General features: G+C 49.1%; 2 protein-coding genes across 2 annotated transcripts in view; one reads left to right on the forward strand and one right to left on the reverse strand.

Moving 5' to 3' along the window:
* Positions 1-15,628, reverse strand: part of mmy (UDP-N-acetylglucosamine pyrophosphorylase mmy) — a 96,134-nt gene that overhangs the window by 45,615 nt on the left and 34,891 nt on the right. The window lies entirely within an intron of this gene.
* Positions 421-15,628, forward strand: part of Cdc50 (cell cycle control protein 50A) — a 62,999-nt gene continuing 47,791 nt past the window's right edge. Inside the window, exon 1 of the mRNA XM_075672839.1 lies at positions 421-715. Within this exon, the coding sequence (XP_075528954.1) occupies positions 633-715 (83 nt within the window). The 5' untranslated portion in view covers positions 421-632. The remainder of the gene's footprint in view (positions 716-15,628) is intronic.

Here is a 15,628-nt window from a genome sequence, read left to right on the forward strand (position 1 = left end):
AGCTCGCTTTTCACGGCTCAAAGAGCGTGGGGGCACTACATTTCGGCGCGGAGGAGTCACCGAGTCAGATAACTCCGCCGTTGCTCTGCTACGCGAAGTTTGAAGCACCCTCGGGAGCTGCACATTCCCCCTCCCCCTCCCTCACCGCGAGAACGGAATGTCCCCATCCACTAGTGCTAGCTAAGCTAACGATTCAAAATGAAAGTGGACTCGGCCGTTTGAAAACACCGCGGAACTGCATTCAGGCGCGTAGGAGCGCGCGCGCGCCCTGGGACCGAAGTGCGCCGACGATGCGTTCACTGCACGCAACTGTTGCAGCGCCGCGCGCCCCCAACTGCGCCGCCGTACACTGAGAGCCGGAGGGCGCGTTCGCTAGCCGCTCGCTGCAGCCAGCGACGACAGGGTTGTGCAAAAGGCGATCCCAGCCAGTCGGAAAGCAGCAGTCCTCGCGGAGTCGTAAAAAGTAACAACGCAGACTGAGAGAGAGAGAGAGAAGAAAAAGAAAAGCGTGCATTATACAGCCGTGCAATAATAACGTATAGCCCTAGCGAAACGAGCCGATAACGGGATCGTCCGTGTACTTGTCGAGGACGTCCCTCTCCCACTCCTTCTCGTCAGCGCGCCGAAAAAGCATGCAGCAGGATTCGATGGACGAGAGCGACGAGGCACCGTCGCTACCGCTGACAGAATTCGTCGACGACGAAGACGACATGACGTAAGGAGACGACTCTTTCTTACGTGTTTTCTTTTTTTTTTTTTACTTCCGCTTGCCACTTCGGGCACCTGCGTATCGTATACATAGCATTCTCCTATTTATAGAAGACGATGTAGCGGTCGCGTATGCATACGCATCGATTGCGCATCCATCCAATCACGAGAGCGAGCGCAGCGATCAAGCCCGAAGAACACGGAAATTCGCGGGGGATTCTGCATGCAAAAGTTGCGCAAGCGATCGTCCGTGTCATTATAAACTATACTGTGGGACGTAACATTGCCTCCGTATAACTGTGCAGCGCCGTGCAATTGGTGCGAGAAAGCCGACGTCAGTCGTTCAAAATTTGCGAGCTGACTATAATACTACACCGCGGTGGACACCCATGATCAGGAAGTGGTATACGCAAACCCTTATACGACAACTTATGTCCAATACCCCGTAGCGCAGTCACACACAGCGCGTATTACATGAACCCGACAGAAGCAGGCCGAGTCGACCCAGTCGCGTTGGAGTCGGTCTGTCGAGTTGATGCAAACACCATGCAGCGGGTCGAGTTGAGCCATCCCGACTCACTTGCCGGGTCGGATGCAGCCAGCGCTGAGACCCACGGGGAACCACTGAGGCGTCGGCGCTTTTTGGCAGCGGGGAAAGGTATCAGGACAAGGAAAAATACAAGCGCTGTGCAGTACAACTTCATCCACATAATGGTAAGAGCCTTGAAATAGAGCTGTTGCAGACGGCTGCGGGAACAGCGGAAGCCCCGTTCGAGACCTTTTGCATCCGCGATGTGGCAGCAGTGCGTTCATGACCCCAGGGAACTTCCGGTCAGCCATTTTCGACAGTCCAGTTAGCCAAGAAAAAAGTATTTTGTCGCATAGTATACTCCAGTCACATATTCTTGGTGTTTTCAGATATAAGGACTGCGTGCATGCTGCACTTGTCCACCGGTCGGAAGCGAGTCGGTGTTAAGCGCGGTCACGTCGGGATCGCTCAGCTCGAATTTCGAATCGACTCGCTCGCATCGGATTCATGTAAACGTGGCCATAAAATCGTATAGCTCGGTCGCACGTGCGTAATCTCCATATATGGCCGTGCGCGGCAGCCAAAGTGTAGCCAACCTATAAATAAAGAAAAGTTCGGTCAAAAGTTTTAAAGAGGGATAGCAATTACTCGTGCAATTCTGGATACTTGCCACTGCGAATCTTCCTTCCTTTTTTTTCGTTCTTTTTTTTTTAATAACCGGGATCGCAAAGCCTCAACTTCGTACAGCCACAGTACTGGTACAGCACACGACCTTTAAACGGTGGCTGCACAAGTCGTGCGATACGGACTGATACCTCACGCAGGCGAGCGGGCCGCCTACACGGTTTATGCTTGCTTGCAAGCATGCGTCGTAAATCGCGTGCGTTGACCCAACCTTTCAGCAGAACGAGAATGAACCTGGATACTAGCCTATTGACGCCTATGTATTCGGCAGCATACGCATACGTAAAGGTATATTATACACTGATCGCGAACAGTAATGGTTATGAACACCAGCGCGATCCTGCGCGTGCCGAACTGGTTTGTGACCAAGGACGACGACAGAAACACCCATGTAACAAATACGTCGCTGCAGAAAACGACCATTCTGGTGCGAGTGACAGCTGTTTCGAAGAATGCGAGAATGTGGTCCGTACCTGGCGGCCGCAGGCTTTGGCATTGGCAATGCTGCACGGATTTACTGCAAGATAGCTATGGGTGGCGTAAAGGATGTTGACAAACGGCCTGGGGACTGAGAAGCAATTTCGCCCCAGAATGGTGGAAGATCGCCGTTTTCGGGCTTCGCCGAGAGCAAAACCAGCTGGGCGCTTGGGTAGTGAGTCAGCAGGCGCTCTTTGGCGGCAAAGGGGCCTCGGGACATCGTAACCTGTCGCACGTGCGGTCTGGAAACGTGGGAAAGGGTGCGACGTTGGGGGCCCTCTGGCCCGGAAGCGCGGACGGAGGCGCCCTGTCTGGGACGGACCATGGGCAGAGCGTCATTGGGGCGTCAACGAGCATGCCTGGGCGACAGAAGGGGCAACTTCAAGGCCAGAGGGATCGATGACCCAATGCGCGGTCTCTTGAAAGGCAGGCTGGCACTGGAGCAGAATCCATCCCGGCACTTACAGTTTTATGGGCCCGCCGGAGGAGACGAACCACCCACAAGACGGCAATCGCCAGAGGGATCGTTAATTCTGGTGAATCGGTGGGTGCGCTTCGGCAGGGGTGCCCTTTGCGGCACGCGGTGCGCGATGGTTATAATTAAGGTGCGAGGACCGGGGCGACGTTGATGCTCGTTCCCCGTAAGTGTTCTTCAAATTGTCGGGAGACTTTACCGTACACGTCGCGGAGCAGGATGGTTAGGATGTTATTTGTTGTTTGGCGGTTCCTTTCTCTCCCTCTATCTCTCTGAATGTTCCGAGGAACGCAGGGAGGGGGGTGAGAGAGAGTGACCGGTGAGTGACAGCCCAGTTGACCCAATCAGGTCACCGGGGTGTCGTGATTTGGCGCGAGAGGAATCGGGAGTAGCAACTGAAGGGTTAAAACCTAACTCCCGACCTCTCACGGAGGTTCCGGGCGCAGGAAAGGTGATCTGCACTTTCGGCTCTGCCGAGTTAAGGCGCCGGTCCCAGTGTAATTACCGATGGGTCTTGACGTACGAACGGTGTTATGCACTATCGGCTACGTCGAGTTGATACGTCAGACTCACCGTAAATAGCTGTCGATGTAGATATTGTGTAGATAAAGTCTATTCTCTAAGTGCAAACGCCTATGGCGTCCCATCTCTGATGGAAGAGGAGCGGCGACGACGGCAGCTGAAAAGAAGTTTCTCTACCAAGGGTACGCCAGCTTGGAGCACTCTGTGCTACGAGTGTATATAGGAAGGTAGAATATTTAGTGAGGGGCTGTCCTGAAGTGTCCTATGTTTCTACATCCGACAAAGGCGCCTTGCGAAAATTCGAAAGCGTCACACTCGACGATCGTAAAGAGAGAAGGGACGGGGATCCACGTCGTCGAGAGCTATATACAGACCTGAAGGTCGCAACGAGTGCGACAGTGCGCGTCTCATCGCACAGAAAAGATTGCCGAGAAGAAGATTAGTGCTATTAAATTAGCCTTAAGTAGTAGTATTGAAAAGAAGATTAGCGTTCGAGAGAAAACTGAGAAAAGCCACTGGCGCAAGGAGTCACGTATGGAATCCAGGAGTGCAGATTTTTGGGCCAGTTGGTTCGTTGCACGAGTTGAAGCCACAGCGCTGGATTGACAGGCACATGAAAGAAGGCAGGACGTGCGCTAATTATCAACTGAATTTTATTTCAGAAAAGCATGGTATTTATAACGGCTCGCTGCTCACACGGGTGAAAATCATCGCACGCGCAACCCAGCATTTTCCAGATAGGCCATTTCCTTTCTGCTCAGAGAGATCGACGGGGTGCTGACGCAGTTTGCACCTTCGTTTTCAATCAAGCTTGCTTCTACAATATCCCTTGTATCTTTATCTGCATTTCTAAACACAACTATACAATCATTAAACAGTGGTTTACAGCCACAGTCATCACAATGCACTAAAAAAGTGCATTGTGATGACAAAAGAATAAAAGGAAAAAAATAAAAGAAAGGGCTGTCATATATTGCTCCCTGCATACCGTTTTGGCAGATAGGCTACGTGGCTAATTAACTGCAAGAAAAAAATTAAAAGATAATTTTGCTATTTACCGGTGCAGGTCTAATTATAGCGGATGCGGCAGGCTTTCGCATTCGAACTAAACGAGTTATCCTTCCATGGCAATGTGTGGTTTCTCACCAGGACTTTCGTGCACCATTCGCATTGTGCTCGAACCTTATTCGAACACATCATCACCAAATAACGTTAATGGAACACGATAACGTGTCCCTTATGCTCAAGAAGATCACAGAAGACGACAAACGTAGCGTTTCAGAGACAGCAAGGCGCAAGTACATGGATTAGAAAGCCAAACGCGGGTATCGCTGACATTCGAGATGAAATTCGGGTTAGCTAGGTTAGGCAGTCCACAGAGCAGATAACAGTTGGCCCATCAGTAACAGCACGGATTAACGCAGTCGAGGGCGGCACAGTCTTGAATGGAATGAGAATTTGGAAAATGGACGAGAATGATGGAAAATTTGCGCACAGCGTTCTACTAATATGCAGCGTGTTATCGAGCCGTGATGACACATTAAAAGAAATAATACCCAAAGCCTTTAAAAAAAGAGTCAGGGCTACACATTTATCATGGTAAGGAAAGAGTTAGGCTGCGCCCCTCAGTGATACGGAAGCGTTTAAACGGTTACGCAAGCGTTTAAAACTGCAGCGTTCATCACGGACCGCTTGAGGCCGGATGCCCGAGTAAAACACGTGACCTTCAGCGGTTGTCGCAAAGAGGAGCGGCCAGAACTCCCCCAGGTCAGGACGCACGTTCAACAGGTATGATTCACGCGTGTATGTCAATCTAACGACCGATACGGCAAGGACAGCGCGACGCTGCATAAGCGAGTTCTGACGCCGTTCGAAAGCACTGACGGTCTACGCTTGCTGGCCCACGGATTCGCGCGAACGCAGCTACACTCCAGAAACGGCAACTGCTGCTGCTTGGGCCAGCAGTCACGCTGCAACGCACCTGTAGCTCAAAAATAACGTACAGCGCGAAGGACAAGGACTGCGAAGACGACATACACAGCGCTGTGTATGTCGCCTTCGCAGTCCTTGTCCTTCGCGCTGTACGTTATTTTTGATCATGAATTACCAACTAGCTCAAGCAACCACCCTAGTTCACGTGTAGCTCGTTCACCGTTGCAGCCGTTACAAACTCCCAGCTGACCTCCAACGAGGAACCGGGAAGATGCGACGTGAGAAACAAAAATTGAATTATGGTGTTTTACGTGCCAAAACCACTTTCCGATTACGAGGCACGCCGTAGTGGAGGGCTCCGGAGATTTCGACCACCTGGGGTTCCTTAACGTGCACCTAAATCTAAGCACACGGGTGTTTTCGCATTTCGCCCCCATCGAAATGCGGCCGCTGTGGCCGGGATTCGATCCCGCGACCTCGTGCTCAGCAGCCAGATGCGACGTGAGAAGCAGAAATTGCGCATTACGGCATTTTTTTTAACCTCCATATAATTTTTCGACTTGAATGAGATATACACAAGGTAGATTTGATTTCATAGTTATTATTATTATTATTATTATTATTATTATTATTATTATTATTATTATTATTATTATTATTATTATTATTATTATTATTTCGCTCCCGACGTGATCGCGCTGACCTTGTGTTTCTCTTCAAACTCCTTCACGGTAGCCTCACCTATCATGTTTCGTATTTCGCGCAAAATCACGGGAAAACATGGACCTTCCAATGCCCCTGCCTGTCATCAACAACGCGCAACCGTCCACAGAATACGGTGTCGTCATAATGCCTATTTTCATGACCTTCATATTTTCCATAACTCGCTGTCATCGTTCCTTCCCGAGCTTTGCCCTGTAGTGTCATAGCTTCATGCGTTGATAAACTGCCCTTCGGCTGCTTTTCCGTTTGTATTTACACCGAGCTTTGCTGTACACTTCGTCTTTTCACAATTGTTCTTTTTATTCATTCCTTTTTTTTTTAATTATATTCCCCCACAGTTTTTGTGTGTGAGTTTGTTGCTTGTGGATGTCACTGTATGCGTGCGCCAACACTCAGACTTTACATAGGGTTGTTCCTGGGCCCGTTAAACAAACATGACTGATTTATTTATTATTATTATTATTAGTCGTAGTAGTAGTAGTATTAGTATGAAATTAAAGAAGTTGACGCCGTTAATGGCGCCGGCTGCTACTCTTCACAGGGCAAGCAAAAAAAAGGGCAAAAATAAATGTAAGCACTGGATTCAAATACCGCGAACACACGCAAAGTTCTGCGCACAAATGGGTGTTTATTTTATTGTCCTCTGTCATTACGTTTCAAACAAATTTCGGCGTTCCGACACACGTTCCGTCGCATTTACGTTCGTTATCGAACGCGCCGTCACACGAGGGGAGCTCCGCAACTGTTTACAACAGCGTCGCGATGAAGAACTCGAGTCACTTGAGTATCCTTGCGTGAGCTGAATGCGAAGGCATTTCGAGCTCTCTAATTAATGGGTTACGTCCACGATACCTGACGTCATACACGGTCACGTGTTCTTCACAACTCCACCTCGATCCACCTTGCTCTAATTTGTACCAACCTCAATCCACTTTAATCCACCCTCGTTCACTTTACTTCACATTAATTCACTTCGCTCCACTTTGCTTCGCTTTACTCTACCTTAAGTCACCTTAGTCTGACTTGTTGCAACTTCAACTCTGCGTTACTACAGACGTCGTGCAAGACGCTGATAACGTCACTGATTTTTGTTACCACTCGTTGCGGACAACGCCGGCTTCTCTGCCACGGTACTGCGCATGCGCAGACCACTACGTCGGGGTCCGCGCATGCGCGGTACCGTGGCCGCTTGCCGCTTGCGCACGTGCCCTAATCTCAACCTCTATAATAATAAAATTTGCATTGCGCTGCATGCTGCAGTAGCGCTGCTACAGAGACGACGACCAATCTTGTTAAAGGCCAGCTGCAGACCTCGGCGCCTGCGACGCATACATGCTTTATTCGCGCGACGATCGCCGATAAGTCCCGGCGAGGGCAACGCCCGACGTGAATGACGTTCGCACTGCGAGATAGGTTAAAAAAGACGCGCGCTGCGGACGGTAGGCATTATTAATGCGGCTACCGCTCGCACACGATTGCACAAAGGTCGAACAAAGGTACGCGTGGATCAAGCGGCGGGCATGAGGGAATTTTACAGTTTCTAGAATAGCAAGCCAGCTGGCGCAGTTTCAAAAAAAAAAAAGTAAGAAATCCGCGCAGTGTCGCGAAAGCTCTGGCTCGCGTTCATCCCTGACAAAAGTGATCACCGAGATTGTTGTTTTTCTATTGACTTTTTTCAATTGCATTCAATATAATGTATGTTGGGGTTCAACAGAATGTCACGCATCATTTTGAAGAGGGCAAACAAGAAATGAAAAAAAGCGAGAGCCAGCATGCGTGTTCCGGAGATGACAGAATGGCTCGCCTATTGTACGCTACTAATACTTCAAGAGAGCTTGCTGTTTGAGCTATAGTTGGTACCGTCGGGAACAAGATTCTTCACATAAAGGCCGCTGCTTAAGCAAAGAAAAGAAAAAAAATTCTCGCAAAACCGTTTAACGTGAAATCGTGTCATCGCATTACATTGGTCACATGTGTAGGTTGTGCCACGTGATTCTAGCTCGCATTGACCTTCACTCCACTAACGGAATTGGTGAGGTCATAGCCGCGTAGACAAGTGCCAGAGATGGCAACCTAGTTTTTTTTTTATGCGTCAGTATAAAGAGTGCCAAAGTGGAAAAACATGTTTGCGTGAAGTGAAGCCGGTCACGTGGCAAAGGTAGAGTGGGCAAGGTATAAAGCTTAGAAAAGTATGAAATTGAAATGAAATTTTCATCCACTTTAATTTCCATTAATTTATCGTTTCCTTATTTCATTTATTAAGCACAAGTAATTTCCCCTATGTTATCCTTGGTGTCAGTGTTTGTTGGCTTCTTATGATATGACTATATATATATATATATATATATATATATATATATATATATATATATATATATACACACACACACACAAACGAGAGACAAAGGGAAACCGAGGCGCTCTATTTTTATTGGTCATGACCATACAAAGCCAAGGAAATTATAAGGGAAATCAGGTGCGGTAGAAATTGAAATGCGGAAAATAATGCAGGCAACGGCAAATGAAAATCGACGAAAACAACTTTTCGCCGGTGAGAGTCGAACCCACAACCTCCGCATTACGCATGCTTTGTACTGCTAAGTGTACGACTTTCATTATATATATATATATATATATATAGATAGATAGATAGATAGATAGATAGATAGATAGATAGATAGATAGATAGATAGATAGATAGATAGATAGATAGATAGATAGATACACGGTGGTATGCTCCAGACCACCGTCAAATGCACTCGAATGAGCTCCTGAAAAGCACTTAATTTGCAATGGCGCTGAAAGCGCTTTACATCAAGGATCCGAGACTTCAACGCCGTGCGACGGCATGCAATCGCGCATTTCTCTCGCATTCTCCGCTATATAGCCACAGAAGCTTTTTCGCGCAAAGTCGCCAGGTTGCTCTAAAATACTCAATTCACGACGACGAGGACTTGCTCAGAATGTTACTTTTCTTTTGTGCAAACTAATACAAAGTATAGTACAAACGTATACACGTATCACATATACAGGTCATTCAGCAAAAAAAAAATAACATGTCCCAGAATGTCTCTACAACTAGGCATAACTGGTATAGAGTAAAAAGAAAAAGAAACATGAACAGAATAAATAATGAGCAACAATAAACTACCAAACACGTCCGATTCATAGGCCAACCGATACTGTATAGTCTGCCCTTTAATTCAAAATCGGTTTAGTGTTCTGTCCTCGCAAGTTCTTCCGGTGAAATGCATGTCACGTATATCATATTCGTTGTAAGTACACCACGCATGGTGCGGTTGTCCTGTTTGCTAGCCGCAAATTGAACGAAGCTCACCTGTACCAGATGTCGCCTATATACAATGCAATTTTCTCCAAGCTATAGGCAACAGGAAAGCCGAAAACCAGAACACAGTCGAGCCCGGTTATGACGTTCTGTATTTAGTTTTACTGTCTCAACAAACTTTTTGTTTTGTACAGTTGCGAATGAATGTGCAGTTCGTTTACGGGGGAGTTCGTTCAAGCAAGCATCGGTCAGCAAATTTCGCGCGTTCGATATAGAGAATAATTCGCTTTATCCGGGTTCGTTACATCCAAACTTCTACTGTGTACACAAGTGTGTCCCCGGTTTCGACAGTTCTTTTTTTTGGGGGGGGGGGGCGGGGGGGAGCGCGATATCCTAGAACAAACAAAAAAAAAACTCGTCGTAGTCTACAAGATCACTTTCTAATCGAAAAAAAGAAAGGCGTAGCTGTGTGCTTTCCTGTAAGACGTCCGCGTTGGGAACCGCGAGGCCAGGTTCATGCAGTGGCGAAGCTGCAGCGAAACGTTTTTTTTTTTTTTTTTCCCTTCTCCGCGATTCCGTCCTTCGAAATATTTTTTTTCGGTCGGCTCTACAGCCTCCACTTCTGATCACGGACGTACTAACCAGCGTGATTGCTATCGCATTCCTACCGAAGTTGCCAAACGGCGCACCGTTCATCCTCACACCTCGTTTTAGCTGTGATTACAGTCACTATGCTGGTGCCCCCTTGAGAAAAAAAAGCGATATGAAAAAAAAAACTGCCTGCACAGTTACCTGTTCGGCTTCGCTCCAAGTGGACCGCTGCTAGAGAGAACTATTTAAAAAAAATTATGGGGTTTTACGTGCCAAAAACATGATATAATTATGAGGTACGCCGTAGCGGGGACTCCGGACATTTCGACCACCTAGGGTTCTTTAACGTGCACCTAAATCTAAGCACACGGGTGTTTTCGCATTTCGCCCCCACCGAAATGCGGCCGCCGCGGTCGACAATTCGATCCCGCGACCTCGTGCTCAGCAGCCCAACATCATAGCCACTGAACAACCACGGCGGGTAACAGCCAAACAGATGCCATCGAGCATATACGTGATGTATAATTTTACTATTGTTTATTGGGGCTGCTGCGGAACGCGTTTTCTCTCTTCGGCTCATCCTACATTACTATGTGTCAGGCAGTCGAACCTGCTACCTCCTTCCCGCGTCTTACAGTTGCAACGCAGATGTCAGACCCTATTCCGCAATTCAACTGCATCTCAACAGAAACTCAATTAAACACACCAGAAGTCAATCCATCAATTAGCCTTTTATCTTCTCTCGATAGAAACACGATGCCTTTTTTTTTGGGTGTAACACTGAAGTTAGCCAGTACTTGCTCAGACCCCACTTTGCCCAATATCATGCAAGAGAATAAAGACAACCCCCACAGAAACCCACTATGCATTAGTAATCGTTCGTAAAACCTACTTTATGCGAAAGTTGCCATCGAAATCCTGCAGCGTTCGTACAGAGTTCTTGTTGCTTGCAATTTACTCTTTGCTAACATGCAAAAGAATACCGTGCATGACTTTTGTAAAGGCTGCGTGGTTGCGAAGAGCATGCTCCCCGAGCACTGAAATTATGTTGCCTTTCTATGCATGCCTATCGAGACGCGGTTAAATATCGCGGCCCATATTTTGCGAAGACAAAGCAGCTACTGAATATTAGGCCAATCAAGCACTGAAATTATGCTGCGTTTCTGCTGTCTTTTTTGTCGAGATGCACTTTTTTTGCGCAGGCAATGCGGCTACTGCATCATAGGCTGCTCACCATAACACAGAAATTTTGTTGAGTTTCTAATGACTTTCCGTTGAGATTCAATTGAACATCGGGCACCATATACGGCAAAGGGTAGCGCGCGGCTAGCGGAGATCAACAAGGCTCACCGAGTTCCGTTGGAAACTGCCGGGGACGTCATGACTCGGGCCGCCGTGTAATCGCCGGTCTTCGCGCGAACGGGGGCAAAAAAAAATCTGCAAGCGCAACTTTCTCCTCTGCCAAGTAAGGCACACCGCCACCACCGGTCGATCAGGTCGAGCGGACTCTTGTCGGACGCTTGTCACACGTCACCGCACTGGAAGGAGAGGGACAGTGCCTTCGAACGCGGGGATGGCTTCGCCACGAATGCAACCGAAGCACCACCAGCTGTGCGTCGCAAGCACGTTGCAACGCGTGTTGCTTCGGCAAGATCACGGATAGACAGATACTCGGGACGTCTTCGGAGCAGGGGAGGGGGGGCGAAGAAGGCACTATGAGGAATCGGTGCAGCCGCTAACTCCTCCTGGCAGAGTGCTTGTGTAAGCGGGAACGGCGATGCTTCAACGACGAAGACGACGTAGCGCCCGAGTGTAAGGGTGGTGGTGCTGTTAGGTGAGCGGCGAGGTGAGACACGAAAGGAGCGAGAAGGCGTTCGGCGTTGAGAGGAAATCAAGGAGGGATATAAGCCGCGAAGAAGACGATGCGACACCGTGCAGTGGTGGAATCGAGAGAGAGAGAGAAAAACAGAGCGGGAAGAGGGGGGACATACCCACAAGCCGCGGAACGACACCTCTCCTAAACTCTCACCGTGCAAGGCAAGCAGACGCGGGAGAGCCGCTTGCTCGGTAGAGAGCAGCGGACGGTGAACGACAAGACAAAAATCTCGCTTGACCGACTTCGGGAACGAGAAAGTTTAGGAGAGGGGGAGGAGGTAAAGGAGTCCGACAACCCTCCACGATTCAACCGCTGTCACCTCCCTCCCCCTTCACTTCTCTTTCCTACTTCCTCGCCTGTTCTCACTGGTCACACGCTCTTTACCGTTCTCGTTATTACTTCTTTTTTTTTATTTCTCTTCCTTACGTGATACGGCGCCGGCCAGGGATAGTGGGTTTCAACTGTCCCGCAGAGGAGGGCAAGAATTCGTGCTCCCAAACGAACATACGCAAAAGAAACAAGGACTCGAAAGAACGCAAGGTGTACGTCTCTCTCTCTCCCGCCTCACAAGGTTGTCCACTCAACGAGACGACAGTGCACGAGGCAGGTCGAGCGACTTTCCCGCGCAACCCCCACCACACACACAACACGCAGCAATACATTAGCAAGAACGGACGTACGGGCCCGGGGAAAGAAAGGGACGGGGGTGGGGGGGGTTAGTGTCAGTGGCAGACCTAGGAAGAAGGAAGGAAGGAGTGACAGGCAGGCTCTCAGTCCAGAGGAAAGTAAAGAAAGAAAAACAGAAACACGGGAAGAAAGACGAGGCAAAGAAAGCAGAGAGAGAGAGAGGGGGGGGGGGGGGGGCGTCGGGCGGACCCGTTATGCCGTCGTGTCGGCTCGAACGGCGGCCGGCGCTTAATGGCGTCGCCGCCGCCTCTCACGCCCCCTCGTTGTGTAGCGCGCCGGGTCGTTATAGTGTAAACGCCGCCGTCGTTGCGTAAGCGGCCGATTGTTGTAGCGCAGCTCTGATTGTTTGCCGAGATATATATACGTGTGAGCGGCGGCCGCATGCGGCCGAGTGCGAACGGAGAGGTCGAGAACCCGTTTGACACCGCGTAGGAACGAGTTTTTGGAGCGCGACACTGCGTATACGAGCGCAGCTGCGCTAAGGAGCTTCTGGGGCGAGCGCCTCCCCGAAAGCGATTCTGCGTCGCGCTTGAGGACTCAATTATGGGGTGGAGGGGGTGTTGCCGCCTGACACGCTGTCGCCCATATGGTACGGGCGTGGTGGCGTTAAAAGTTTAATCTTTCACATTGTGTGTGCGTGTGCGTGTGTGTGTGTGTGCGTGTGCGTGTGTGTGTGTGCGTGTGCGTGTGCGTGTCCTTTCAGTGTTAAAACGCTGTCACCAATCGAAACATCCTGCTCCAATTTCCGGAAAACATATTTTAGTCGTAAAAGATAAATCACTTACACCGGAGGTACACCATATACATTCCCGGTCCCCATGCGCTACAGTAAGGAAGTGCAGGAACCGCCTGTTTCGCGCGAGTGACTGCTATTCGCCGAGTACCTGGACTTGCTTTAAGGTAAAGGGTCCCTCCGGTTCGGAAGAATCTATAGTTTCTTTCTCACTCGGCTCACTCGACCACAGCCATTTAGCAGTATATATACGAAAAACTCACGAAAATGGAACTTAAGCAAGCGACAAGCAGTTACACCATGCGAAAAAGGAGTTGCTTGAGCACTTGTCACATATAAAGAAGAAGCTTCAAATGAAGCCAAGCAACGCGCAAGAGTGATGGAGAGAAAGGCGGTAACGTTAAGAGACAGCAAGACAGCTTTGAGGACTGTATAGGGAGCAAGCGTGTTTAGCCGATATCCTATGTAGTTGACATTAAGGGCTACACAAAGTAGGGCAGGCCATGCGATGCTCAGAAGACAACCGTCTGTCTGTTATAGAGTGGCACAATGGGTGCAAAGGGAATGAAAATGCAGGCAGAGGGCGCGACACACCACAAGTTGATGCAACGAAATTAGGAAATTTGCAGGCATACTGTGGCGTCAGTTATTTGACACAGGAAAGCCGGGGGGGGGGGGGGAGAGGTAAACTGCGATCGAATCAAGGCTGGGAAAGAGGCCTTCGTCTTGCACTGAACGTATAGACCAGGCGGCTCACGATGTCCGAGTTTCGCCGTATACCTGCAGTCCGACAATTCTTCGCCGCTGTTTTAACTCAACCCCAAGTTCCCGCGAACGCCAATTAAGAATGCACTGCGTTGTTGTTTTTTCTCGGCTCCTTAATGCGTATACGCTGTTAAGACCGAACTACACGTACGCTTGCCGGCGCGCCTACACGCATGCGCAGATGGCTCGGGACGGATCGTGCGCGTCGCAGTGCGGCACGAACACGCGGACATCTCTTCCAGGCAAATAAATATGGGTCCAGCTGGCTCCCTCACACAAATACGAAACGACGTCTACCACGGCGAAGATAGTGAGCCAAGTAGGAGCACGCCTCGTGGGTTCAAACCGCCATTCCTCGCGAGGCGTGGCGAACGCAAGCCGCGAGCTCTTGCGCGCCGACAAGCATATATACGCGTATAGTTTGTACTTTACGTGAGTATGTCAGATTATTAGGGCAGCTGTCATAGCATAGTGTCTTGAGCTGAAAGGTTGACTGGAATTCAATTTCGTCTCGACGTTCTCCCGATGTCGTCTGCACTTGAGCTTGGTTATTGTCGTCTGCACTTGGTTATTGTTTCACATGCCGGTGACATGGCGGCACTGACCGCAACGAACACTGTATACTGCTGTGTGGTATATACGATGTCGTGATCACAAACGAAGACGGACACCTAGGTTGCCCGACTGGCTGTTGAAAATGGTATGCTGTTCCCAGCGTTCATTCATATTTAGTGCAGAACTTGCGCTCTGAGACTTTAGTGCACTCAAGCCTCTTCAGACGCCCAATTAATTCTGTTCATTAAGAATTTAAGTTTCACTACATTTTTTTTGTTGTATCTTCAGAATCACTTCAAAAGAAGCGTACAGTCGCAGAACGAATTGAAAATTTTCGAGTCTTCTGCGAGTTGTCAAGTTTAGAGAATGTGAAGTCCATATATGCGAGAACTCTCATCGGGAGCGCCAGATACGAGAGCATCGACTGTATTTCATGTCTAGTCCAACTAGAAAACACCCATTTATAGCCACTTGAAAAAATACCTCTGACGTAAAACACAGCCAAAAAAAGAACAATGAAAGAATTGAGCTAGCTACACGACAGGACAGTGAAACCGAGTGCGTAAACGCCCAGCCGCCCGCTTCCAAACTCGTTTTACTGAAACACTTCGCGTACTTTATTCAAACTTGCGGCACACGTTCATTAAGAACATGTTTCAAACGTCGTTTGTTTTCACTGGTGCATGATTTTGCTTTTGACGAACTATCTTGGCGTGCACAAATGCACATACACACAGCACTATCGAAGCTAGGGGTCACATTTGCATATCGAAACGCGCCCAGCGTTGCTACGGCTGCCACTGAACCCGTATTTCCTGGAACTCCCATCTCTGCGTTCTTCCCGCGGCCACCGAAATCAATCCTCCACGGTCGTGGTGATAGGCGCCCGCACCTGTCGAGACAGCGACAACGTTCACGGGCGGGCAGCTGCGCTCTCTCCATAGGCGTGCAGACCGGCGGGACAACCGGTTTAAATTACGCAAACCATGCGGGTCACATAATCGAGGCGTACGCGTAGAGAAATCCCCGGCTAAGCTGAACGAGTGCACATATGGCGAGTCGTTACTACTAAGCCTAAAACCACA

Source organism: Dermacentor variabilis, chromosome 10, assembly GCF_050947875.1.
Source record: "Dermacentor variabilis isolate Ectoservices chromosome 10, ASM5094787v1, whole genome shotgun sequence".
Lineage (NCBI taxonomy): Eukaryota > Metazoa > Arthropoda > Arachnida > Ixodida > Ixodidae > Dermacentor > Dermacentor variabilis.